This window comes from Spermophilus citellus (assembly GCF_964194105.1).
Source record: "Spermophilus citellus genome assembly, chromosome: 4".
In the NCBI taxonomy this organism is placed as follows: Eukaryota; Metazoa; Chordata; class Mammalia; order Rodentia; family Sciuridae; genus Spermophilus; species Spermophilus citellus.
Window position 1 is genome coordinate 161,670,720 of NC_138185.1, and position 26,985 is coordinate 161,697,704.

Consider the following 26,985-nt stretch of genomic DNA (forward strand, 5'->3'; position numbering starts at 1 on the left):
ATAAAGAAACTTACATTCCTTAGACTGATTTTACTCTTTCACCAATCACATCCAATTGCCTTGTTGATTCTGCCTGCTTGCTATGTGCTAAGTATCTTCCACCTTCCAAGTACCATTGTTTCAGTTCAGGCCCTCTTTCCTTCCTGGATTACCATATCCTCTTAATTGGTTTCCCTGCTTCCTATTCCTCTAGTCCATCTCTCACAGTACCTTTGAAGCTATCTTTTCTGACTAAAAGAAAAATGAGATCATGTTACCTTCCTTATTGGGTTCCTGTGGATTCCTTCACAGACCATAAATGCTCTGTCTCCTGCCTACCTCTCCAGACTTATCATTCACTGTCCCCCTTCCTTCATACATCCTATATTGAGCTATACAGAACTCTTCGTTTCTTTGATATACCACAAGTTTTATTATCTTCATGCACAAAGCTTAAAGATTCTTCTCTTCTTGTTTTATTGATCATTGCCTATTTTTCTTAAGGGCTGAGTTTAGTGCCCTTCTATCCTGGTCATTCTCAATCCTAGCTGTGGATTATCATTCCCTTGAGAGCTCTGAAAAAGAGCATTTCACTGGGTACCTCCCCAGGTCATTTAAATCATTACAAAAACATCTTTTAGAAAATCTTTCCAGGAAATTGTAGGGTGAGCTATATTTGAGAATCATTGCTCCAAGCTTTCATATTTCTATTATAGCACTTACTTGCAATTATTAATTTACTACATTGCGATTATTGATTTACCCAGATATCTCTCTCACCAAATGGTGGGCTCTTTGAGGCACAGGATTATGTCTTGTTCATCTTTCCTTTTAATCAACCAATATAGTGCCTGGGATTTAACAGGAGCTCAGTAAATGATATTGTATAAAAATATAGAAAGTTAATTGCCATGTCCCCATTATTGTATCTTTTGTTTGTTTTTGGCCCTTGGGATTGAACCAGGGGCACTCTATCACTAAGCTACATTCCCAGTTCTTTTAATTTGAGAAAGGGTCTTTCTAAGTTGCCAATGCTGACCTCAAACTTGCCATCCTCCTGTTTCAGCATCCTAAATTGCTGAGATTATAGGCATGGGCCACTGTGCCCTGCTTGATGCCCTGTCCTGTGTAAAATGCCTAAGTTACATTATAGCTCCTATGATCTTCAGCTCTTAAAGTTGTCATTAATTTCCTATCTCATTTCAATATGGAAAAGTTAATTTGTCAAAAAATGCTTCATAATAAGAGATTCATCAGAATCTCTTATACTTTTCTGGTAACAAATAAAGGCAATTAACCAATGCAAAATCTTTTTTCTACCAACATCAACTTAAATCCTTATTAAATGTGTACTTTGAAGGTAAATTCTAAAGGTAAGTGTACTTAATGAGTGGAAAATATATCACAGAATTTTTGGCATTAGAAGGAACTTTACATAAGAAACTTCCTTCACTTTACAAAAGAAGAAACTTGAGTTCATATACATTGAAAGGGTGTCCAAAGCCTCATAGTTATTTGAGCCAGAATAAGTCACCACAGCAGTTCATATTTCAGTCTAACACATTATCATCCCATTCCTAACTACAAAAATAAGTCTCTAAAGCCATGACATGATTAGTTTTATGTTTTGCTAGCCCAGTTAGCTGAATAGGTAATCCCCATTCTGTTTCAAGAAAGCTGCCTCTGCATATTTAATTCCTGAGAGACTTGGAAGTCCTGAGATTTTCCAAATCAATTGAATTAGGCAGAGCAAGGAGGACAAAAGACAGGAACATAAAATCTGACTGTACTACTGACTACCTTGACATAATTGTTTAACCTAAGGGTCTTAGATTCTTAATTTTACGATTGGATTAAAAGAGCACCATTTGAATGTTTTTTAAAATGTGAATTTTTACCACTACAAAGGGTTTAGATTATATATGATATCTGCCCCCAACTTTTTTTGGTTGTTAACTAAGCTAGTTTACTTGCTGTTAGAGGCTTATAATTTCTTTAAAAATGAATCCTGTTGTTCTCAAAGTATTTCAAATTGTAAATTCATCATCACTCAGGCTTACCATCTTTCCTTCAAATGTTCCAAACCTTTCAATTTCTTCAAACATGAAACTGAAATATTGTAGCCTTTTATCATTTTTTTGAACGTTGAGAAAATAGTTCTTATTTATTTTTGTTTTTTTATTTATACATGACAGTGGAATGCATTACAATTCTTATTACACATATAGAGCACACTTTTTTGTATCTCTTGTGAATATACTCAATCATTTGTTTTTAAGATTCCAAATTGAATTCAGATTTTTGCCTATTGTGATGCAAAGTTATCAGATTGGCTTGTTAGTCATTGGCTGACTAGTCAACAAGTTTATTGAGTCATGGATATGGATCTCAGCTTTACAGATACAAATTTATTGAGTACACTTGTCCAAAAGATCAGAGACTCATTCGAGCTACTCAGACTAAGAGATAAACCAAATATTAAATTACAGAGAGGACTTTAATTCCAACTTGATTAAAATATGTCTATATTATATTCTCATCTCTAAATCTAATATTCTCATCTAAGATGTACTGAGTTAGTAAGCAGAAATACTTGGGGTTGAGACATCATTATTACAGTTTATTTACACTCATTACATTTCTCTCAGGATAAAACCATTAATTATTATACCTGGGAGATACTTTATAATTTCCAGTCCAGTTGAGGAAAAACCCTGTCCTATTGGCAATATATTTATAAACCATTACTTTGGGTGATACTATTTTTGTGGTATATTTATATTATCTTGACTTTTTACCTATTCAGAGGCTTTTTGGCTACTTGCTAACATTTTACCTACAAATGTTGCCTTTTTGCAATGGTAAAGGGATTTTGTCACACTTTTTGAAATAAGTTCAACAACAGCTTGATATTTTCATCTTTCATCTGGAATTGCAATCATCAAAGAGGGAAAGTGACAGTGTACAACATTTTGGCCTTAAACTTGTAGATCCAGACATAAAATTCAGTTTTAGTTGTATGACTATGGCCATCACAGTGTCTCATTTTATACGTAGAGACTTCTGCAATCTGTTGATTGTTCAGATAAATTTCTAACAGCCTGCCTGGTATTTGGAAGGAGTCTGAGTTGCTTCCAATTCAAAGTCCCCATTGCTTCATATTTTGCATTTAGTCACCAAACATTAGGAAATGGGAAGAGAACAAAGTTCCATGTTAGAAAGGGAGATTGAGACCAATCAGTCCTATAGCAGGAGATATTCAGGCAGATAAATATAATTATTAATTGGTAAAAATGATAATTTTCATGAAAATTAAAAATCCATTTTCTCTGCTTCTTTCACAAATTCACTTATGCTACCTAATATACAAAACTTTTATATAAGGCTCATTTAAAGCAGAAAACACAATATAAATATTCTTATACACCATTTTCTAAGTATTAGTTGATCTGGTAGAAAATAAGATTGTTTAGTTTAACAAAATTATTTTATTTCTATAAATTTATTTTACAGAAAAAAAATACTTTTCTGGGAAGCTGGATTTTAAGTTTTGGTCACACTGAAACCAATTAATAATTTAAGCATGAATGTTCTGATTTTTAAAAAAGGTTCCCTTAAGTTCAACCCATGTTTGTTTTTATAATTGGGACTATGTTTTCTTGACTTATATATACTGAATCCTAAAAATTGAATGTAGACAGAGAGCCCTTTTAAGAAATCAAATACCAATACCAATTGAATATCAGCAAAATGGCTGACCAGAGGTTCCTAATACCTGTACTCTCCAATATATATATGTATGTATGTGTGTGTGTGTGTGTGTGTGTGTGTGTGTGTGTGTGTTTTACAGACCAAATCACTGAATCAACAACACTTGGCTGGTGTATCTCAGGGAGAGCACTGGAGTATAGCAGGAAAATAGTAGAGACCTAGTAGAGAGGCTAAAGATGACCTCACAGAAAATAGAACAAAACACCCTGTCTTTGCCATACTGTATGCTCAGTTAGGGTTAGGATAAAGGACATACTCCCCCTCAAGTGATACTAAGGTAAGAAGGAAGTCCATAGCAGCCCCCATTAACATCATGGACACCTATAGACTTTGCTGCTAGAAAATCTTGCCCCCACCATCCTCATTCTCTGAGCCCAGTTTAGAGAGAAGCTCACATATTCATATTATCCTAGAGAAAGAGCTCACATTGTGCAAGCTCCCAAATCCCCAACCCAAGCTGTAGCCATACAGTACCATCTTAACACTGAATCACTGAATACAAGTAGAGAATGTCCTACTCTAGGTACCAGTAGCCACTGGCCACTCTTCCATTACACTGTGCTTACACATGATAATGCTGAACTAATGTAGGTACTTATGTTCTGGAAACAAACTGCCTAATATACATTCTACTTTCCACATTCCAGTGACTACAGTGATCCAGAGTGACTCAGTCCTGGAGTTAATCCACAAAGTACCTTGTCCCCAAGGAACAGGCAGTTCTGCCCAGCACAGGAGGTGAGACCAGATTGGTCATACACAAAGTGGGCAGATCTACCAGCTAAATGTGTTATTCCAGGGGAGCCCCACCCCAAACTGGCAGATCAGTCTCACAAACTCCTATGGTCTAGGCCAACAACACATTTGCAAGCATAGCTGCTTTTGACTGAAACTTGTTGGGGTCTGATCTCCTGAAGTCATGGAGAGTGTATCCAGAAGAATCCAAACATGGAGTTCCTGTTTATTAGCTGAAGCTAAGGAGGCTGGAATGCTGAATGTGGCAGGACAGTAATAACTCCTTGCGGTAGGCTAATTCTTGTGGGGCAAAATGACCCTGATTAAGGAGAAATATAAGGCCCCAACCGTATTACTTGCTATGTACTTTAGGTGTATGTTTCCTGGCATTTTATGAGAACATATTCTGTTTTGTCACTGGGGAAAATATTTTCTTAGTACAAACAAGTTTGTTGTTTTCAATACGTTATGTGTGTGTGTGTGTGTGTGTGTGTGTGTGTGTGTGTGTGTGTTACAGACCAAATCACTGAATCAACAACACTTGGCTGGTGTATCTCAGGGAGAGCACTGGTTAAGTTAAGATTTAAACAGTTAAGATTTAAACTCACATTACCCTATAAAAGAGGTGCTGTGTGACAACAAAGCAGTCTGCAGTTTTGCAAGCTCCCCTGCTCCTTCTAAAAAAAAAAATTGTCAATTTTAAGACTCAGGAGTCTTCATGCATAATTGCGGGACACAATGTTCAGCAGTAGTTCATTTGTGGCAAAAACTGAAAAAAATGTATAAAACAGCCAAGAGATTATAGTACTGTAACTATTTGACACCAACATCAATTCATCCTACCCAACTGAGGGCTGGGGATGTGGCTCAAGTGGTAGCGCGCTTGCTTGGCATGCGTGCAGCCCGGGTTCGATCCTCAGCACCCACATACAAACAAAAGATGTTGTGTCCGCTGAAAACTAAAAAATAAATATTAAAAAAACCTCTCTCTCTCTCTTTAAAAAAAAAGACACATCTACAGACAAAAGCCTTTCTTTATGAAAGCTACTCTATAAAATTGGAATGATCATTACATTACATAAAATAGACCATTACATAAAATAGATGATCATTACACCATATGTATAGTAATCAGTGTAGGGATACAAGAGAGATGAAAAAGCAAGAAAACATGAAACCATTAACAAAACACAATAATTCTCCAGTAAGTGATCCTGAAGAAATGGAAATTTATGAACTTCCTTAAAAGGAAATCAAAATAATCATCACAAGGAAACTCAGAGAGATATGAGTATACAAAAAGACAATTCAATGAAATCAGAAAAACAATTTGTGATGTGAATCAGAAATCCAATAAATGATACCACAAAAAAGAACAAAATAGAAATCTTTGAACTGAAGAACTCAATGAATGAAACAAAAAAAAAATAGAATCAAGAGTCTGCATAGCAGACTATATCAAATGGAAGAAAGAATTTTGGAACTTTAAGACAGGTCTTTTGAAATAATCCAGTCAGAAGAAAAAAGAGAAAAATGAAAAGGAGTGAAAAGGACTTATGAGACACAATTAAGCAAAAAAAAAAAAAATCACATTATAGAAATCCCAAAGAAAGAAAACATTATTTAATGAAATAATAGAAGAAAATTCTCAACTCCTAGGGAAGATATGGACATACTTATCCATGAAGCTTAAAGAACCCCATATAGAATTGACCCAAAGGTTCACTCTGAGGCGCATTATAATCAAACTGTCAAAAGTCAAACACAGAGTTCTAAAAGCAGCAAGAGAAAAGCACCAATTATATATATATATATATATATATATATATATATATTTACATATGAAATATATAAAACATACATGAATGTCTATGAGACTATCATTTTTCAGCAGAAACTTTTCAGGCTAACAGGTGATAGGATTATACCTTCAAAGTGCTGGCAGAAACAAATACCAGCCAAGAATACTATACCCAGTAAAGCTATCCTTCTGAAATAAATAAAATATAAAATCTTTCCTAACAAGTAAAATCTGGGTAAGTTCATTACCATTAAACTACACTTACAAGAAATTCTAGAGGAGGTGCTTCAACCAGAAACAAAAGTATGATAGTTATTTTTTTAAATACTTTTTTTTAGTTGTAGTTGGACAGTACCTTTATTTGTTTTTTATTTTATGTGGTGCTGAGGATCGAATCCAGTGCCTTACATGAGCTAGGCGAATGCTCTATCACTGAGCCACAATCTCAGCCCCAAAGTATAATTATTAAGGGGAAAACATATAAAAGTATAAATCTTACTAGGAGAGGTTAATTCATAATCAAATTCAGAACAGTATCTTACTGTAATGGCAGACTATAATGTTTCAAATCTCAAGAATGAATGTTAAAAGTGAATATGATCAATGATAACTATCAATAAGTTACTGAGGAATACATGATAAGAATCGATCTAAATAAATGCAACCAAATCATAAATTTTGTGTGTATGTGCATGTTTGTGACAGCTAGAATACTGTATGTGATCAAAATTGTTATCAACTTAAAATAGTCAAGTACTTACCACTGAGCTACATCCCCAGCCCAACTATAACATTTATACATATACATATATAGCTATAGATATATAGATATTAGTTCTTCATGGACCTTTATTTCATTTATTTTTATGTGGTCTTGAGAATCAAACCTAGTATCTCACACATGTAGGCAAGTGCTCTACCACTGAGCTACAACCCAAGCCCCAACTCTAACATTTTAAATATAAGCCCTACGTTACCACAAGGAAAAAAATTACAGCAGATACAGAAATGAAAAAGAAAAATGAATCAAAATTTACCACTACAAAAGCCCACTAAATGACAAATGAAAACAATTAAAGAGGAGAAAAAAAGGATGTATAAAACAATCAAAAACCAACAAAATGGAGTAAGTCCCTACCTACCAATAAAATTTTGAATCTAGACAAAATAAACTCTGCAATCAAAAGATACAGAGTAAATGGATGAAAACATAAGACTCAACAATATGGGGTTTACAAAAAACTCATTTCGCTTATTACAACACAAAGACTAAAAGTGAAGAAACAGAAAATATTACAAGAAAACTAAAAGAGGACAAAGCAGTATACTTACATTAGATAGAACAGACTTTAAGCCAAAACTATACAATGAGACAAAGAAGGTCATTATATAATGACAAAAGGGTCAATTCTACAGAAGGATATAAATTTTAAATATGTATGCACCTAAAACTAGAGCACTTCAATACGTATAGCAATTATTAGATCTAAAGAAAGAGACTGCAATACAATGTTAATAAGGAATGCCAACTCTCAATTCTCAGTGTTTTGCAGATCATCCAGATGGAAAATAAAAAAGAAACACTGGATTTAAACCCTACTCTAAACCAAATGGACCTCACATATTTACAGAATATTCCACCCTACAGCTGCAAGCAGAATACATATTTTTCTCAATAACATATATAATGTTCTCCAATATAATCTAGCTTTGGGAACAAATTTTGGCTAAAATCAGCCAGAGTTTCACCTCATATGCATCTTTTTATTTTATTTTATTTTATTTTGTGGTAACATGCACATACACAAAATTCCGCAGTACAAAATTCAGTGGCATTAAATGTATTCAAAAGGTTTCTTGTACCCTTTCTTATCTTTCTTTCTTTTTTTTTTTTTTTGTGTGTGTGTGTTGCTGGGGATTGAACCCAGGGTCTTGTGCATACAAGGAAAGCACTCTACCAACTGAGCTATATCCCCAGCCCTCTTGCACCCATTTTTAATGGACTCCATTTTAATTGTGGGTATTAGTTAATCTAAAAGATGTAGGAGTGGAATAAGCCTAAGGAAGCCCAGAAAATTTTGCCTTATTTACACCAAAATTCTGATTAAACATAGGAAAACTAAGAGTGGTATAGTAAATATACCACTACTAGAAAAACCTCTAAACTTTATTTCTATTGATAAATACAAAATTTCATTTTCATAATGAAAACATTATGAAAGCCAGATGTTTACCTTTTATGTTGCCTCAGATGGTTAATGTAGACTCTTGTAGTTTTAATTACTAAAACCTTAAGAACAGACAGAGTAATCCCTGGGCACTTCCTATTCTTTACATACAAACTGAACTTTTTTACTTTTGGTTTTCTCTTCCCTCGACTCGATGTTTCCTGAGACATTCGTTAATATTTGGAAATGCTACACTCCTTCTAACTTTGAGAAAATCTGAACACTTTTTTTTAGGATGAATTTTGAAAAAACAAGTCACATCACAATAGAACTAAAGGTATACATGCTATAATATAGTAATTCCCCTTTATCATTCCAATCCCTTAGTGGAGGCCTGAAATCTCAGATAGTACCAAACCCTATAGTCATTAATTTTTTCTTATTAATCCTTACCATAGATCTTAGCAACTTCAGCACATGATTTTTTCCTTGTTAAATCAGGAACTTTCACCTCTTCACTGAAAGAAAGCATTTCACAATTTCTCTTTGGCATATCTAGCATCACTACTTTGTGATCTGGGAACATCATTTAATAAGGGTTACCAGAACATAAGCACTGTGATATGCATACTGAGGATAATTGAGATGGCTGCTAAATGACTAACAGCTGGACAAAAGGGATGGAGGTCCACATCTCCTGTAGGACTAAGTGGGATGAAATGTGATTTCATTATGCTAAGAATGGCATGCAATTTAAAACTTATTATTTCTGGAATTTTTCCATTGAATACTTTTAGATCACAGTGGACTGTAGGTAACTGAAACTAGTAAAAACAATAAATGGGGTACTATTCTATTCATTCAATAACCAGCAATAAAAGAAAATATCACACTAGAAAATGAGTTCTTCCTGTGTAAATGTTACCTGTTAAAACTTGCAGAGTTTGGGAAAGATAGAGGCATTTGACAAGTATCTTTTATAACTAATTCTAATATTTTAAATTAGTATTAATATTTAGCAAATTATAACTTTCAATAAATTTCTTAATTCAGAGTTCACATTTGACCTGTTATCATTTAGACAAGTGTTGTCCCCCAAAAACTCATGTGTGAAATAATGATAGAAATTCAGAGATAAAATGATCAGATTATAAGAGCTTTAACCTAATCAGTGGATTAATCCACTGATATGGATCAACTGGGTAGTTATTGTGGGCAGGTATGGTGTGGTTGGAGAAGGTAGGTCAGTGGAGGCATGCCTTGAGGTTTATATTTTGTCCCTGGTGAGCAGATTTCCATGTCTGAGATGCTTCCCTCCACCATGCCCATTTGCTATTATATTGGACCTTATCCTGGACCCAGAGCTATGGAGTGGGCCAACCATGAACTGAACCTCTGAAACCATGAGCCAAAATAAACTTTCTCTTCTCCAAGTTGTTCTTGTTGGGAATTTTGTCACAGCCCTGCAAAGCTGACTAAAATATTTCTCAATTTAATGTTCATGAATTTTGTCATTACTACTTTTTATAGATGCATAAAGTCCCATGGTTTCTTATTGATTATGAAACAAGAGTGCTAGTTTCTTTCTCATGAATAACTGTATTCTAAATTGAAATTATTTTGTGTACCCTTTTATTTAATTCACATATTTATTCTGCAACTTAAAGAATGAAGGTCCAAACTTGTTTAGCATCACTGGGCATGTTAGTGAGCTTATTATTTCCTAATTAGTTAAAACATGAGAGTGCTGTAGAGAATAAAGATAGTTTAGAAAGGTAACAATGTAAACAACTACTTGCTCTTCATCTTTAGTTTGAGATAACTTTTGGACAACTTTCTCATTTATATCCACGATTTGAAGTCAGTTAAATCTTTGCTGGCCACTAGGATCTATGGAGATAATTGTGGAAAATAAATTCATGATCTGGCTTAAAATTTTAATCTACTGTCAAAAATACTAGCAATACATGTCCTAAAAAAAATTCATTCAGGGCTGCGGTTGTGGTTCAGTGGTAAAGCACTCACCTAGTGTGGGTGAGGCAGAGGCACTGGCTTCCATCCTCAGCACCACATAAAAATAAATAAATAAAAATAAAGGCATTGTGTCCACTTACAACTAAAAAAAATTTAAAAACTCATTATTAACTCATTTTGATTCCATCCATCATCTTTTTTGTACTCCCCATTATTTAAAACAAAATACTCAACAGTTTGATTGGGAGGGGTAATGGGGATTAAATCCAGGGGTGCTTTACAACCAAGCTTCATCCCTAGTCCTTCTTAAATTTGAGACAAGGTCTCACTACATTGAGGCAGGCTTCTAATTTGCAAACTTCCTGTCTCAGCCTCCCAGGTCGCTGGGATTTCAGGCTTGTGCCACCTTCGTGGGCCAACAGTCTGAATCTTCACAGTGAACATGGTGAGAAATTTTATGTTCCAACTGAACAAAACTCATAACTATCAAATCGGCCCTGAGATTTTAATTGTGTATAAACGCTGGTGATTATACACCTTTTGATACTTTGCTTTTTAAAATTTTATATTTATTTATTAGTTGTAGTTGGACACAATACTTTTATTTTATTTTTTTATGTGGTGCTAAGGATTGAACCCAGGGTTGCCTATGTGCTAGGCTAGTGCTCTGCCGCTGAACCAGTCCCTTTGCTTTTTATTTTTATGTTTCCAGGTTTTGATCATGGCTGAGAATTGAAGGAAAAAAATTATGTGTGTACACACAATATATACACATTCATGTATATTTTTCCCCCTCGGATATTAAAAAGTCAGAAAAAAGGTAACTAAGAAAGGTACATAAATAGCCACAGGTGACTGTTATAAAAGGCACAAGGAAATAAATGGCAACAAAGGCTGTTTTCATGGTACTCTCATGTCAGAAACAACTGCAAAACAATTCCAGGTGTGAAAAACATTCTTCTCGTTCTCTAAGTAGATTGATGCGTTTCATCTACTAGTAGAGGTTATGTCGAGGAAGCCTTAAGCTTATCTCAGGGCTGCGGTTAAACCACGGGAAGCTGCAGAAAGAGAAGCCAGTTATCTCCATTCCAGATGCCCAGCTGCAGACTCCTAAGCTTCGTTTGTGGGGACCCTCTTGTAGGTAAGTACTGTCTTGGAAATGGGGTCCTAAAGCAAGGTGAGGCAGAAAGCCTCCCTTAGGGCCGGCTGATCGAGGAAGCTAGCGGCTATGAGGCGGGACAGTATACCTCTCTCACCGCCCACAGCGGACTCTTGTCTTTGTAGTCGCCTTTCTTCCACCCAGCTCAGCTTTCTAAGCCACCTCTAGGTTCTCTCGCGTCTTCCAGCGGACCGGCCGGTTGCTCCCACGAGCTATGGGGAGAAGCCCAGAGGGCTGAGCCTGCCTCGCTCCCCAAAGGCTCCGCCGCCTGGGAGAGCCGGCCCCCGGTGGCGGATAACTGACGGGCCAGACTCGGCAGGGGATTGCTTCTGTCTGGGGCCCGGCTGAAGCAGCGTTCGTGCCTCGCGCGCACTCGCTCCGCGTTCTCCCAGCCAATCCGGAGCTACTCGCGCGCCCGAAGCGTTCCCCGGTCCTACTCTGGCTGGGCCGGCTCCTTCCCGCTCCCAGTACTCCGAGTCTATGCTCTCACTCCTCCCCTCACTCTCCACGAGTTGCACGCCCCGGGGTGTAGCTCCGCCCCTGTCCCCGAGTCCGCCTCCGCAACCTCCTGAGCGTGTGCTGTCTTTTCCCTCAGTCTCTTGGCATCTAGGCGTCTTGGGTCTCACGCCCAGCAGAACTGCACGCGCGTGTCTCTGGCCTTACTCCGCCGCCTCCACTCGCTTCGCCAGTGCGGCCACCGCGTACCCCACCACAGCTTGCCTCTTCTCAGCTGGTCTCGGGGTCGCGCCCTCTGGCTCCGCCCCCTCCGCGGACCCGCGCATTCCTGGCGCGGCCTTCCCCCCCAATACAGGCCACCGGGTGCTCTGCCGCCTCCCCCTCCATCTCCGCTCGCGTGGCGCTCTCAGGGCGCCCTCGCTCTCGCGCTCTCCGAGGCGAGCGCGCTCCCGGGCCGCGCGCTCCGGGCTCCGGCTTCTCCCGACTCCTGTCAGTGCGGTGACTGCGCTGGGAAACATGGCGACCGAGGGAATGATCCTCACTAACCACGACCATCAAATCCGTGTCGGAGTCCTCACAGGTAACCCGGGGAGGAGGTCCGGGACTGCCGCGGCCGCTGTCCCCGACTTGCCTGGGGCTTCTCGCTTGTGGTGGCCCTTCTCTGCGGCCTCGGGAAGAGGAAAGGCTGAGGAGGGCGACCTGGGGGTGCATTTTTACAACCGCTGAAAACTGCTGGAGATTGGGGTGTTTCCGCGTGTTCCCCTGAGAGCTGGGGGAGGCCCCGTGGGGTGTCAGGCCCCAGCGCCTGGGCAGCAGAAGTCTCTGGCCCCCGGGGACCTAGCGGCCGGTGCGGCGGGCGCTGCGGGGCTCCGCGCTGCTGGTGCAGGCGGCGGGATCCCGGCTCCGCAGTCAGGAGCACGCCGCTCCCGGCTGGCCAGGCGCATCCTCAGCTAAAGCTCTTCCGAGAGGGGGAAATCCCATCTCCACCCCCTTCTCCCCTCCCCCCACCCGGCGGCCCCACGCCGCTCTAGCTGAGCTTGCCCGGGGTAGCGCCCGGACAAGACTCTGGTGTTCACAGGAGAAACTATGCTCCTCCTCAGGCTGCCTCTCCGTACCCCCTTGGCCACCCGTGGGACACCCCTCGTCTCCTTCGAGAGCTGGGAAATCGGCTTGGGTCCGGACCTCAGAAAGTGTCTGCATTCCGCTTTTCGGAGCTAAGGGCCCTCTGCCTTCTTCTTCGGGTCCTTAGCGAGGACCGGCTGCAGGCTGCGGCCGGGAATCCGGCCCTTTTCACCTGAGGTGGAAGGATTCCCCTACTCTGGCTCCTTTCTCCGCCTCCCTTCTGGGAACCCCCCTACTCCTCCCCCAACCCCCCCACCATGGATGGTCCCGAGCCTGGTAGGAGCGCACTTTTCCCGGGTGGCGTTTCTCTCCCTCGCGGAAATCGTGTGTGCTCTGCATGTCTGATTCCGTTGCGTTGTATTTGGGTAACATCCCTCAGTTTGGCGATAGGCAGTTGCTGCAGGGTACGGACTTCCAAGATGAATAGCAAGCCGATTTGTAGGGGTTTCTGCTGTGGTTCTGTAATTGGCAGGATTTATGTGTAATTGAGTGGCGAGGCGGGGGTTAAAGAACTATATTTGGAATCCGAGGGCTTAGTTTGGAGTGAAGGAAATTCAAGACTCTTTCGGAAAAAGAAGCAATGTGGATGGAAATCCTAGTGTCTCCCCCACTTCTTTTTTGATTTTTTTTTTCCTTGTCAAATTCTGACAGGTTGAGACGGTGCTCGAGAAGGGACTAAATTGAATAAGACTTGCTTTTATTATTAGGTAGCAAAAAAAAAAAAAAATCTTCGCGACTGCAGGGAGATGCCGAGTTTAATGCTTAATTTAGCTACGGAGTTTTATGAAAAGAGGATACCCACTGCCCCCTTTCCTCTCTTAAGGAAACGGATTGCCTTTCGTTGGCATTCTTTGCAGACATAACAGCGATTTATCGGATTTTCCTAATTGAAAACGCCCTGGGATAGAGAAAGTAGTCTAAACCAGCTGTAGGAAAGGGAACCTCTTAAATCAAGATGATGCACGTTTCTGTGTTGGGGCTGAAACTGTTTCCTTGTGTGAAGATGCAGTTGTGTCTCAGAATTCTTAGAGTTGACATTACTGATTTTCAAAGAATTCGATCATGGTATGTAAAGGTGTGTACTCTATCAATCCTCAACTTACACTTTTAAGTTTTCATGCTTTGAAAATTATAGAATAGTAACAGTGAAGTTTAATAGACGCCAAAATATGTAAGTTGTCCATAAAATGAAAAACATAGATATGTAAGGGGTAAACTATAGAGATTTTTTTAAAGAGAGCATTTTTTGTTGGTGTAAGCTTTTCCTAATATTTTTATTTAATGAAGAGGATTCATCAAGTAACACTGTAGTTAGGTGTTGTAATAAGTGTTTTATAAGAAATAGCCCTTACCTGGTATATAACTACAATCCAATAAGATAACATTGATAAGCAAACAACTGAAGAATATGTAATTACCATATAAGAAATGTCTATATGTTACACATTTGGGAGCTAAATGCAAAAGTAATTCCACATTCAGATGGAATAGTAGCAAAAGTGGTTACCTGAAGGAAGAATTTAGTACATTTACCAGGGTCTAGAGGAAATTGACATTTTTAAGGGGAGTTGAAAGTCAACAGCAACCTTATAAGTAAATATGTAATTGAGGCTGAGTCTCTTGACCAGGATAAAAGTGTTCCTTGAAAAACTCAGTTTTTTTTTTTTCCAAGAAATAGGGTGACATATTGTCAAGGTGAGATTATAACTTTGACAGTGGAATTTAAGACAATTTGGAGTTGTCTCATGAGAATGAGGTACAGTAGTCTACCAGGAAAAGTCTAGATCAGGAATAAGGATGTAGCTGAAAGAATGAAAAGGAAGCTGCAAAATTTGGAAGAAGTAACAGAGGGCAATAGAATTTGATGATAAAATGGATATTTGAACTCAGAAATTACTTCAGGGCTTTTTTTTTTTGAAAAGTTACTCAATAACTTTGAAGTTATTCAAGAGAATGCTGTAAATACAGTGTTATTTACTATGATGAAACCTAAAAACCTGGAGAAGTATCAGGAAAGAGCACTAGCTCTTTATTACACACAGCTTAATTATTGTAGTCCTGCTGTTCCTTGTGTTTTTTTTTTTTTTGTGGGGGGGGGAAGCTAAAAAAAAAAAAAACCCTGCAGGCATATTTTGGAATTTTGTATATTCTAGAACTTCAGGTGTTAGCAATATTACTATGTAAAATTGTTCTGTATTCAACTAAAGTATTATGATTCCTTACTTAAGAAAACTGAGTTAAAGCCAGATGTGGTGTTGCACACCTATAATCCCAGTGGCTCTGAAGGCTGAGACAGGAGGATCAAAAGTTCAAAGCCAGCCTCAGCAACTTAGCAAGATCCTGTCTCTAAATAAAATATAAAAAAGGGTTGGGGTGTGGTTCAGTGTTAAGTGCACTTGGATTCAATCCCTGGTACATAAAATAAATAAAAAGTAAAAACAAAAACAAATTCCAAAATACAAAAGACTGAGTTAATAGCTCAGTAATAGAGCACTTGACCAGCATGCACAAGGCCCCTGGGTTTAATCAGCAAGACTGGAAAAAAAAAAAAAAAAAAAAAAGAGAAAGGAAGAAAGGAAAGAAAGGAAAGAAGAAAGAAAGAAGGAAGAAAATTGAATTAACAAGCCAAACTTAAATGTGTTTTTTTTACAAGTTATTTGTGTTTTTTCTTTTTTTTTTAATCGGTGGAGGTCTTGTTTATAAAATGTCCTTGGCATTTTTCACAGTAGTAATTTTAGGTATATTATCTAAATCTATTTTACAAAGTAATGAAAAGTATGTCTACCAACATATATATGTTTTACAATGTGTTTAATATTTCAGTGAAATTGTATTGTTATTTTTAAAGTTCTTAATTGACTTCTTTGTGACAACTTGATTACCTGTTGAAAGATACTTGTACTTTGAAACTTCATCCTCTACATGTTTTTGTTCAAATATGAATTCTGCAAATATAGTACACAGTCTTTTGAAGTTTTTCACCAGGTGAATTTAACTGTTAGAATTTTGAAAAAAGCGACAGCAAAAAGTGAAATATTTAGGGTGTTTCTTGTTTTGCTTGACTATCTCAAATCATTTAAGACTTTGTCAGACTACAATGTTGTGTGGATATTTTAGTTATATTAACTTTTTATCAGGAAAGAGAACATATATGCATTTGAAAGTAGGTTGTAGGTGGAAACATTTTGTGGTGAAGATTATTGTTCCTCTCTAAGAGCATTATCTTTATTAATAGCTATCTTTTGCTGATTTGCCAGAAATGAAATTGTGTGGTTTTTGGTGACCTCTAAGGTCTAGTTTTTACTATTTTTGTTTCTAATGTTCTCTATTTGTATTACTATTTATAGTGGAAACTAAAGATGATTTTTAATGATGTGGGACAAATAAACAAGTATATGTTGCTTTAAACTAAAGATAAGATGTAGGGCAGATATAGAATTTTTTAAATAGCTGCTGTAGTAAATATAGTCAGTCTAAGTAATTATATAACAGGCTCACTATATCTTGAATGTGTCACTTTTCACCTACTTTTTCTATTTTGAAAGAAACTATTTATCAAGGCAGCACATTTATTCAACTACTATAATAAAAGCTTCACAGAAATATTACCAGGAAAACATGAATACATGTATGTAATATAGAATTAATTATGTTCCATTGGCTATTTAATATATAACAGCTATTCATGGCTAATGTTTGTTACCAAGGTATTTAACTAAGGATGATAATCTGTTAGTTTTCACTAACAGTGACATGGGTAAGAAGATGATGAAAATTTTTAGGAAAGGGCATATTTAAAAATCATATTTTTATAGTAATACATATGTTTATTTCACTAAGCTATAAATTCGAAATCAATAAGAGATATTGATATAAAACTGGGAGTGGAGATTAAAGGCTAAATGCAAATTAAGACATCAGAAGTATTACAGTTACATGTAGAGAGTGTTTCAGTCATTCATAAATAATCATTCATAATATTCAAAACCACATTCTAAAGACAAGATGCTACTCTTAGAACTCTGGAATTGTTCAAGCATTTATTTTGTTTTATTCCTCAAACTTACCTTTTATGTTATGTCCCATTGTTCTCCTCCTCTTCCTCTTTTTTTTCTGAACTGAGGATCAATGCTTTGCATGTGCTAGGTGAGTGTGCCACCATGGAGCTACATTCATAGTCTCAATATTTTATGAAAAGCTCATTTACTGCTAAGGATATAAACATATCTTTGTTTTGAGAATAAATGTTGTCATTGAGTAGGTAATTCATTACCGCACACAAATGTATCCTATCAGATGGAATTCTATGTTCTGTTAAACTTACCTCTTTTAAAAAAAAGTTTTAGTGTTAAGCTATATGACTTGTTTTTAAAAGCCTGTTTTTCAAACTTGATTATTCTTTCATTAATTTTTGGTTGGAAGCAATACAAAGAATTAAATGTGAGAAAATGTTATTAATTTTTAATCAATATACTTAATGCTATCATCATTGGCCAGAGACTTTGTAGACTGTTAGTTGCTGCATAGTAAGAATTTTAACTTTATTAAAAACACATATGACTATGACTGACTTCAAACTGAGTATGTAGTCAAGAATCAACAGTATGTTAGTGGGGAGGAAGTGGTGAATTAGAGTCTATTTTTACTCTTATTGATGATGGATTCCTGGATAAGTTGAACAGCATGCTTTTTTGGAAGTCAGTAGAACAGATAAAATCTATATTTTGCTTCTGTAAGTAGGATTGATGAACAATAAAATTTATTTGGAATTTGAAATGTTAAAAAAAGAAATTCTGAAAAAAGAAAGTAATGTAACTATAAAGGATTTCCTCCTTTACATCCAGGCAGAGGGGGAAAAATCCAAAAAAGATGATTATTTAACTTGCATAAAAGTAATTGGCACTATAGTCAATATGAATAGCATGTAATTTTATATTCATTAAAGTAAATTTTTGAGTGACCTCTACAAAAGTAAATGTCCAATGAAATATTGCCAAGTGGAAAGTATATCCAGATTGCTTGATAAATTCACAAGTTAATATGTATTTAATCAATTAATTTTAACTAAGTAAAACTTCTTGAAAATTTTGTAATTAAAATAAACAACTCCAATAATTTGCGCAGTAGCTTTGCCAGTATTTATGCACTTTGAAAAAGTAAGATTAAATCTACTATATTTTAAAAAATTCTTAATTTGAAAAGTAAAGGAACAAGGAAATGAGATGTGAAAAAAGTGTTATTCTAATTTGTGCCCTGCTTCTCAATTTGCATATATGGCATTTTATCAAGGATACTCTATGGCTTAGACTTTAAGTTATGGGAACAAACATAATTATTTTTTGAAGTATCAGTTTTACACAAGTATTCATGTTAAATCACTTTAATATTAAGGTAAGCATGAGTAAATTAGGCACAGAGTAAAGAATTCACATAAGCTTTTAAAATAAAATCAAGACATTTAAAAGAAATTTCAAGTAAACCCATTATATGACTTCAGATCTTGTCATTTCTTTCTGTTATTGGAATTTTGGTGAAAAAATTTAAGGAGCACGGGGTCATAGAATGCTGGAAGGCCCATATTTTAATGTTAGTCTGGCTAAATTTTATAGCCTTGAGCATAGTACTTAACTCTTTTAGCTTTTCTTACCACTAGAATGAAGGACTCATTCATTATGGGCTTTAATAACAATGTTTCTAAATTTCAACATTCTGAACAGATAAAAAGAGAAATTAGATAAAAAGGATATTAGACCTTTTTTTTTGTCTTTGTAATGGTAATGATTTGGGGGGAAGGGTAGATTTTACATAAAAAATGCAAGAGAATAAGAAATGGAAAGAAAGACAAACTTTTCTTGATTGTGTTCTATAATTATAAACCAAAGAAAAATTCAGATTTTAATTTAGAAATTTTTATGATATTAATTTTCTTTTTGTTATTAGTAGTTTCAGCCTCGGTTTTTCAATAAAACCTTTCCTTGGAATTGTTTTTTTTCAGTGATATTTTTGTTTTCCTACAGTGTTTATAAAATGTTGGCTATGCTCTGTAATTATATATATTAGTGAGGTTGCATGGTGTAGTTAAACCAAAAAAAAATTAAAAAAAGGACTTTGGAGTTGGACAGACTTGGATGTTAGACCCTAATTTGTCCTTTATTTTGGGAATTCATTTAACCTCTCTATATTTTAGTTTACTTCTCCGAAATCAAGATGGCAGTGCCTCTTTCTTAAAGTTTTAAGAATTGATATAATGTATATGAAAATGCCTAGCATGTAAGTCTTAAGAGTAGATACTCAGTAATTCACTCAAACTTGGATGGACTGATTAGGTTATAGCTCTCAATAATCTAATTGTCTTAGTCTCTTAGCTTGGCCCTCTCTGCAGCTAGCAGCTTTTTTTCAGCAGGCAATCCATGTTGTTGGCATCTCTTAATTTCTTGGGGTCTTCATTTCAGCATCAGCTTTACCTTTACAACTGCACGCATTGCCCTCTCAAGGGCAGCTCATAAGGATTTGGACCCTGCTATACATTGCCTGGCCTCACAGACCTTCTTCAGAAATCTTGGTGGAAGCCTCCATTGAGGCCTTAACTCCAGCATCCTTCATTCCCGGAGAACCAGCACCATGTGGAAGGTGCCAAGGTTGTGTAATACCTGAGCCCTCTGGAATCACAGCTGCAATGACCTATTGAGTACCAGTGGGGCACAGCATGGTGAAACAATTTCCTAGCCTCTCCAATCTTGTGAACAGGGTGCCTTCATGAACTCTTTTTCTTTAAAGGAATTCTCTCTTTTGTACTCTGGTACAAGAAATTCCCTTAAAGTGATCTTTCTTAAGTACTTAGCCTCTCTTTAGTGGCTGTAATGTCCAGTTTTACATGCACTTTACTGGCTAAACTAAAAGTTTTTCAAATTATTTAGCCCTATTTTCTGCTCCCATTTCTCACAGTAAACCTGGCTAAAAGCTGTCTGCAAAATCCACATCACTGACTGGTATGCTTCCTTGAAATTTTCTCCACCAGATTAACAAGTCTATCACTTTTAAATTCAGCTTCACACAGTCTCAGGACATGGGCACAATATAGCCAAGTTCTTTGCCAAATTATAAAATGAGTGGCCTCTATTCCTATTTCCAATAAGAGTCCTTGTTTTCTTCTGAAACCTTATGAGCACAGAACTCATTCGTGTGTCCTGGTCTTCTGAGCTTCTACCAGAAGCACCCATTAAGCTCCACTTACAGCATTCTAAAGCTTTTACAGCTTGCATCTTTAGAATTTTCAAAATTCTTCCTGCAAAACAGCTCCAAAATCTCTGAACCACATGGTCAGATTAGACACAGTAATGACTCCATTTCTGGTACCAATTTCTATTTTAATTAGCTTCTTATCACTGTGACCAATATACCTGACAAAAACAACTTAGAGTAGGGAAAGTTTATTTGGGGCTTTTGGTTTCAGAGTTCTCATTCCAGAGATGGTCAACTGTCTTGCTCTGGACCTAAGTTGAGTCAGAAGATTATGGGGGAAGGACCCAGAGAAGGAAAGCTACTTGGCTCTGCTCATAGTGGGATCAGGAAGGAGAGAGAGGAAGAGGGGAAGGATTAGTATGGAAAATGCACCTTTCCAAGGCATGTATGTGCCCAGTGACCCACCTCCTGCAGTAATGCCACCTGTCTATAGTTACCACCTAGTGGATTCAAACTAGGATAAATGGATTGCAGCTCTCATAATTGAATCATTTCACCTCTGAAGATTGTTGCGTTAACAGAAGCTTTTGAGGATACCTCATAATCAGTATTTAATTCTGCTGAATAAAATAGTACTGATAGGGGTCAAAAATGATGCGTCCTCTACTTAAGACTTTTACTCACTGACATTCTACTTATGTGATTTTAGATTTAAATGGGATAATTATGCTTATCTTGTCAGATTATTATGAGAAACAAATTAAATAATGCATTCAACATTCAATACCTACTATGCTAGGCATTCTGTTAAGTGAGAGTATAGTAGTGAATTAGACAGGATCAGTCCTTATCTTCTTGGATATTTTCTAGCACCATCATGAAAATGTTATTCAGTCAACTTGGATATTGACAGATTCATGTTTCATTTATGTTGTGTTTCAAAAAATGAAGTATAGCCATATTTATTTATTTTAAATTTTATTTATTTATTTTTATGTGGTGCTGAGGATCAAACCCAGGGCCTCGCATGTGTTAGGCGAGCTCTCTACCCCTGAGCCACAACCACAGCCCCCATTTTTTATTTTTATATAGATAACTTAAGTGTAAGCTGCAAAGCTGTTTTCACAATCAGCCATTTTTGATACAAATATTTAAACTTTTATACATTCCCTGCTTTCAATAAGATATTGAACATCATTTTTTGGGGGGGATTTAGTAATTATGGCTAACATTTAATCAGTATGTTTATGTTTTATTTGTGCTAAGTGCTTTGGATATGTTATTTAATCCTTTTAACTTTTATGAGATGCTATCTTATTCCTCTGAGGTATATTCCTTATACTGGCTGAGGAGTGAAGAGGTTAAGTAAGTTGCTCAAGATTATACCAGTGGAAGTTCTAGGATTCAAATACAGCTCTGATTATACTATTATCAATAAATAACAGTTCTATATTCCATTCTAAATATCTTATTGTGGAGTGTGATAGTACAGTTCTGTAATGTATTTGCTTTTCTACTGTGACTTTACACACTTGACCTTCCCATTTTAGTTTCTAATCTACCATATTGGGAAGCACATTAAGAACTTGCTAATAATTATATGCTATTGTAGTCAATTAAACTTGAAGTGAGGATTTTTTTTAAAGGGGGAGGGAGGGAGGGAGGGAGAGAGAGAGAGAGAGAGAGAGAGAATTTTAATATTTTATTTTTAAGTTTTCGGCAGACATAACATCTTTGTTTGTATGTGGTGCTGAGGATTGAACCCGGGCCGCACGCATGCCAGGCGAGCTCGCTACCGCTTGAGCCACATCCCCAGCCCAGAAGTGAGGATATTTACTTTTGTATTTAGGGAATCAGAAGATGAATGAGTATTACTATAACAAGTGATTTTACTTATTCCTTTGAATTGATGATTTCAGAATCATGACTAAAATTGTGCCTGCATGATGCCGAAATGTTAATAAAAGTACAGAACCTTGTTAAAAGGAAAAAACAAGTACAACCTAAGTACTAAGTAGAAATTTTTAAATTTTCTATTTATTATTATTTTTTTAAGTAAGAAAAAGTTTACTTGAAATTAATGATCTTTAGAGGCTTATTCAGGTTAAGAACTATTAAATATCTTGGACATAATAAGTTGAATACAGTAAATTCAGATATCAAAAAGTACATTCGTATATCAAAAAGATGAAACATTTCAAGGGTATGCGCCATTTTTTAAGAGTTAGTATTGAACATTTCAATTCTAATGCAAACTTTAAAAAATTATGCTTTTATAAAATTAATATCCAAGTGGTAGAAGTTACATTGAATTAAACTATATAAATGGGAAAGTTCCTAAATCCTTAAGTTGTGATTTTAATTAGCTTAAAAAAACTTAATAATTTGTGTGTTGCAAAGAAAATGTTATAATATGTATTGATAAAGTGTGAATTTTTTTTTTAGTTGTTGATGGACCTTTATTGTATTTATTTTATTTTATATGCGGTGCTGAGAATCGAACCCAGTGCCTCACACATGCTAGGCGAGTGCTGTAGTAGTGAGCCACAACCCCAACCCCTAATGTATAAAATTAAGCTCAATGACCTTACTTCTCCAGTCTCTTGGGTGTTACTACTTTTAAAAATTTTGTTTTTATTATATTTGAATATGTATATATGGAATCATATATCAGAGTTTGCAAATTGATGGACCACTGATGCTAATTACTTTTTTACTAGGTCTATATTGTATTTTTAGAAGAAGTTTTAGTTTCTAACATTAAAAAAGATATATTTCATATAAAACTTACACTTGTAGCTTATTAACATTTAGCAACTCTATGACCTCCTTATGATATGATGGTAGTTGGTTAGAAAGGATGTCCTCTTAAGTTTCCACTTAACCTAATATATTATCTGCATGATTCCCATAAGCATATAATAGTTAACTTTTGAGAACTTACCAAGTGTAAATTACTTTCTAGAAGGGCTGGGAATGTATTTCAGTGGTAGAGTTTTTGCCTAACATGCAGGAGGCCTTGGTTTTATCCTCAGCACCTAAAACAAAAAAACAAAATAGAGCTTGTTACAGAGACTATTAATTTACTTAATTCGCACAATAATATTAATATCACATTTTTACAATTGCAAAAGTATAACCAAGAGTGATTAAGTAACTTACTCAGATTATTGTAATAAGATTATATTCCTTCTATATTATATTTCTTCTTGGCATATAAAATTATTTCATATAAATTTTTTAAGGATATTCATATACATCTTTTTTAATGGCTCTATTTTATTGCATTATAGATTACCTTATACTTTATCAGCCCTCAGTTAATGGACATTGGAAGTTTCTATTTTTTAGCTTTGACAGATGTCATAGATGGTAATATTGCACATTTTCATTACATATTTGTGAGCTTTTAAAAAACAATGTAAGGTTAATTAAATTTTTTGGGTGAAGGGTTTATTAATTTTAAAATTTTGTTAGAAATTACCAACTTGCCTTCCAAAAGAGATGTACTTATTAATATTTCTACTTTTATTAACTTTTTAATATTTATAACTTCTTTTGAGAACTCTTTTCTTGGCTTATGTAGGTATGTGTTAGAATCATTTTATTGCAAATGATAGATACTGAACTCAAAAGTTAGCTTAAGTGAAAAGGGGAAACTCATTAACTTTTATAATCATGGAGTAAAGAGAAGGAGCTGAATTTAGGGACTTAAACACTGTGGACAGGAAATTAATGTAATTATTCTTCATTTTAATGTTCTGTTTTTTGAGTATGTTGTATGCTGATTTCCTTCTTGCAGTCAGAATTGGGAGGGAAGGGATAATTTGGGAAGTTATAGTAATGGACAATTTTAGGCTTTCCCTTTTTTAACTAGTGAGTCCAGAGGAAATATTTTCTTTCTCATGACATTTGTATGTAAAATTCCAGGACATTCCTTCACCTGGCTTGGTTTATATGTTCATCTTTGGGTCAATTATTTTGAGTAAAAGGGTTAGTGAGGCCTGTGGTTGGCCATGTATCTACCCTTGGGAGAGGAACACTAAATAGATAGCCTTACCAGACTCACATGGAGAGTGTACCTTATTGTGCTTGGGCTGTAATAATAAAGTATCTTAGACTGGGTAATTAACATAAATATATTTCTTACAGTTCTGGAGGCTGGGAAGTCTAAAATCAAGGCACCAGTATATTTGATATCTAATCAGGGCCTATTCATTAGGAGTAGTGCCTTTTAGTTGTATCCTCCAGTGGCAGAAAAGCCAAAAGGCTTTCTTTCCTTTTCTTTTTATAAGGACATTAATCCCATCCAAGACCTCATGAGCTAATCACATCCCACAGGTTTTGTTTCTAAATATTATCACTTTGAGGGTTAGGTTTCAACATATGGATTTGGAAGAACATATACATTCAGACCATAGTAGTGGGGGGAAAAGGAAGTGAGGCTTTTCTATCACTAGAAGCAGAAAAGTATGCAGGTAATTCCCTTTCCAGAGATTCTTTGAAGTCTCTTTTTTTCTTTGTTAAGTTGTAGATGGAAACAATACCTTTTATTTGTTGATTTATTTATTTTTACGTGATGCTGAGGATCAAACCCAGTGCCTCACACATGCTACTCTACTACTGAGTTACAACCCTAACTCATCCCTGAAGTCCTGATGTTTTTTTGCTTTCTTTTTATTCCCCAAAGAATATCGTTAATTACATTTTCCCCTTTTCCTCTTTTTGTCTTGCTTTTTCCATGAAAATGCTCATCTGGCAGATGGCTTTAAATTAGAAGCAGAGCAAGTTAAGGTGTGACAATTAGTGACTTAAACTTAGAGCCCCCTAATATCAAGAATGGTTAATTTGTGGTTAATTTATATATCAGTAGTACAGTGATTGACTTCCACATTTTTCATACTCTATATAAGAATGGTTATCTAAGGGTATTTTTAGAATAGTAGTATACATGTAATAGAGAGTAAGGTTTAAGGTTTTCAAAACCTTTTTTTTGTGGGGGAGGGGTAGCTGGGGATTGAAAACCCAGGCCTTGTGTATGCAAGACAAGCACTTTACCAACTGAGCTATATCCCTGACCCCTCAAAACCTTTTTATTGCTTTATTTTGAATTTGTGAGTCTTTGGTGGTTTATTTTTTTAATTTTTATTTATTTATTTTTAAACAAATGTTGCTTTCCAGTCTTTCCTGAATTTTGCTCTCCAACATTTATCTGGGTGATGTTATAATAGGCATAGTCTGAAAAGGTTTTTATATGGTCAAATAAATTTGAGCAGTGCTACATAATGTATCCCTTCTTTTGGATATATTTACATATTAAAGATGCAGTATTACAATTATGTAATATTTTAACTTTTAACTTTTGTATAGTCTAGTGTATCTAAAACTTATTTAAAAATGAAATGCTTTTTTAAGACACATGAGAGTTCTATGCAACAATTAGTTAGGAAATGATGGTTTTTTCCTCTGTAAATTATCTTTTGTAAGTCAGTTTAAGATCTTTATATTATTCTAATATTTTGCTGTAGAAATACTCGTTTCCTATAATAATCTCTACTGTGAAAATTATTTTATCCTGGGTTTACTTTTCTTCTCAGTTGTAGATGGACACAATACCTGTATTTTATTTATTTTTATGTGGTGCTGAGGATCAAACCCAGGGCTTCACATGTACTAGGCAAGCATTCTATCACTGAACTACAAACTCAGCCCTTTGGGTTTACTTTTAAAAACATTTTTTTATCCAGTCACCACCTCCCATTTTTTCTATTTCCTTTTTATATTAAGATACTGACTGAATATATTATTATTTGATTCAGAAAGTCTATGATAGCAAAGGCTAGAAACTAGCCACTCTTGATTCTGTTACTACTATGTGGAGAAAGAATTTTGGATGAAGCCCTAATTAGATATTTTCATGGTAGTTTAGTATCATTATCTGTAAAGTGGGAGGTTGACTAGATGATCTCTAAAATATCCTTTAGCTCTAAAATCTTATTAATACCAATCATATGAATGTACCTTGTGTTTACCATCTGTGATTGCTTACATTCATATTATCTACAGTCTGTTACTGACAGAGTTTTTGATCCAAAATATCTTCCTTCAAACAGGAACAATTACTGGAAAAAGACTCTGACATTCATATCAACTGTAAATAGAAATAAATGTCTGTTAGTCCCATTACATAATATGTGCAATCTTATTTCATTAAGTATTATATACTATAGAGAGTTGAAACTCCAGAATGCATAAGGATTATAATAAAAATTACATGAATGTAAGTGCAATGACTGAATCCTATAATCACACTTAGTAGAATAATAGTTATTTAGGAGTAATTACTTTTCTTTTAAAACTTAAAGTATATTGGTATAACAGACCTGAAAAGCAAAAATTAATGCTTTTCCCAAAAAGTTATGATTATTTTGCTATTCTATATTTAAAATAAAGCTGTTGTAAAAATAAGACCTACACCCTAAGTTTTAGGCTCACATATATATTTAGAATAGTAGGCAGGCTCTGAATTAGACCACATGGGTTATATCTAAGTTAAGTTTTCAGAGTTATTTCTTCAAGTTTTAATTTTCTCATGTGTAAAATGGTAAATTAAAGAAAGCCTGCTTTCAAGGGTTATT

General features: G+C 35.8%; 1 protein-coding gene across 4 annotated transcripts in view; it reads left to right on the forward strand.

Moving 5' to 3' along the window:
- The first annotated feature begins 11,895 nt into the window (after positions 1-11,895).
- The window catches only part of GPHN (gephyrin), a 612,413-nt gene continuing 597,323 nt past the window's right edge, over positions 11,896-26,985 (forward strand). For all 4 annotated transcript variants that reach the window (XM_081290454.1, XM_081290455.1, XM_081290456.1 and 1 more), the window contains exon 1: positions 11,896-12,623. In XM_081290454.1, the coding sequence (XP_081146580.1) occupies positions 12,068-12,623 (556 nt within the window). In that variant the 5' untranslated portion in view covers positions 11,896-12,067. The remainder of the gene's footprint in view (positions 12,624-26,985) is intronic.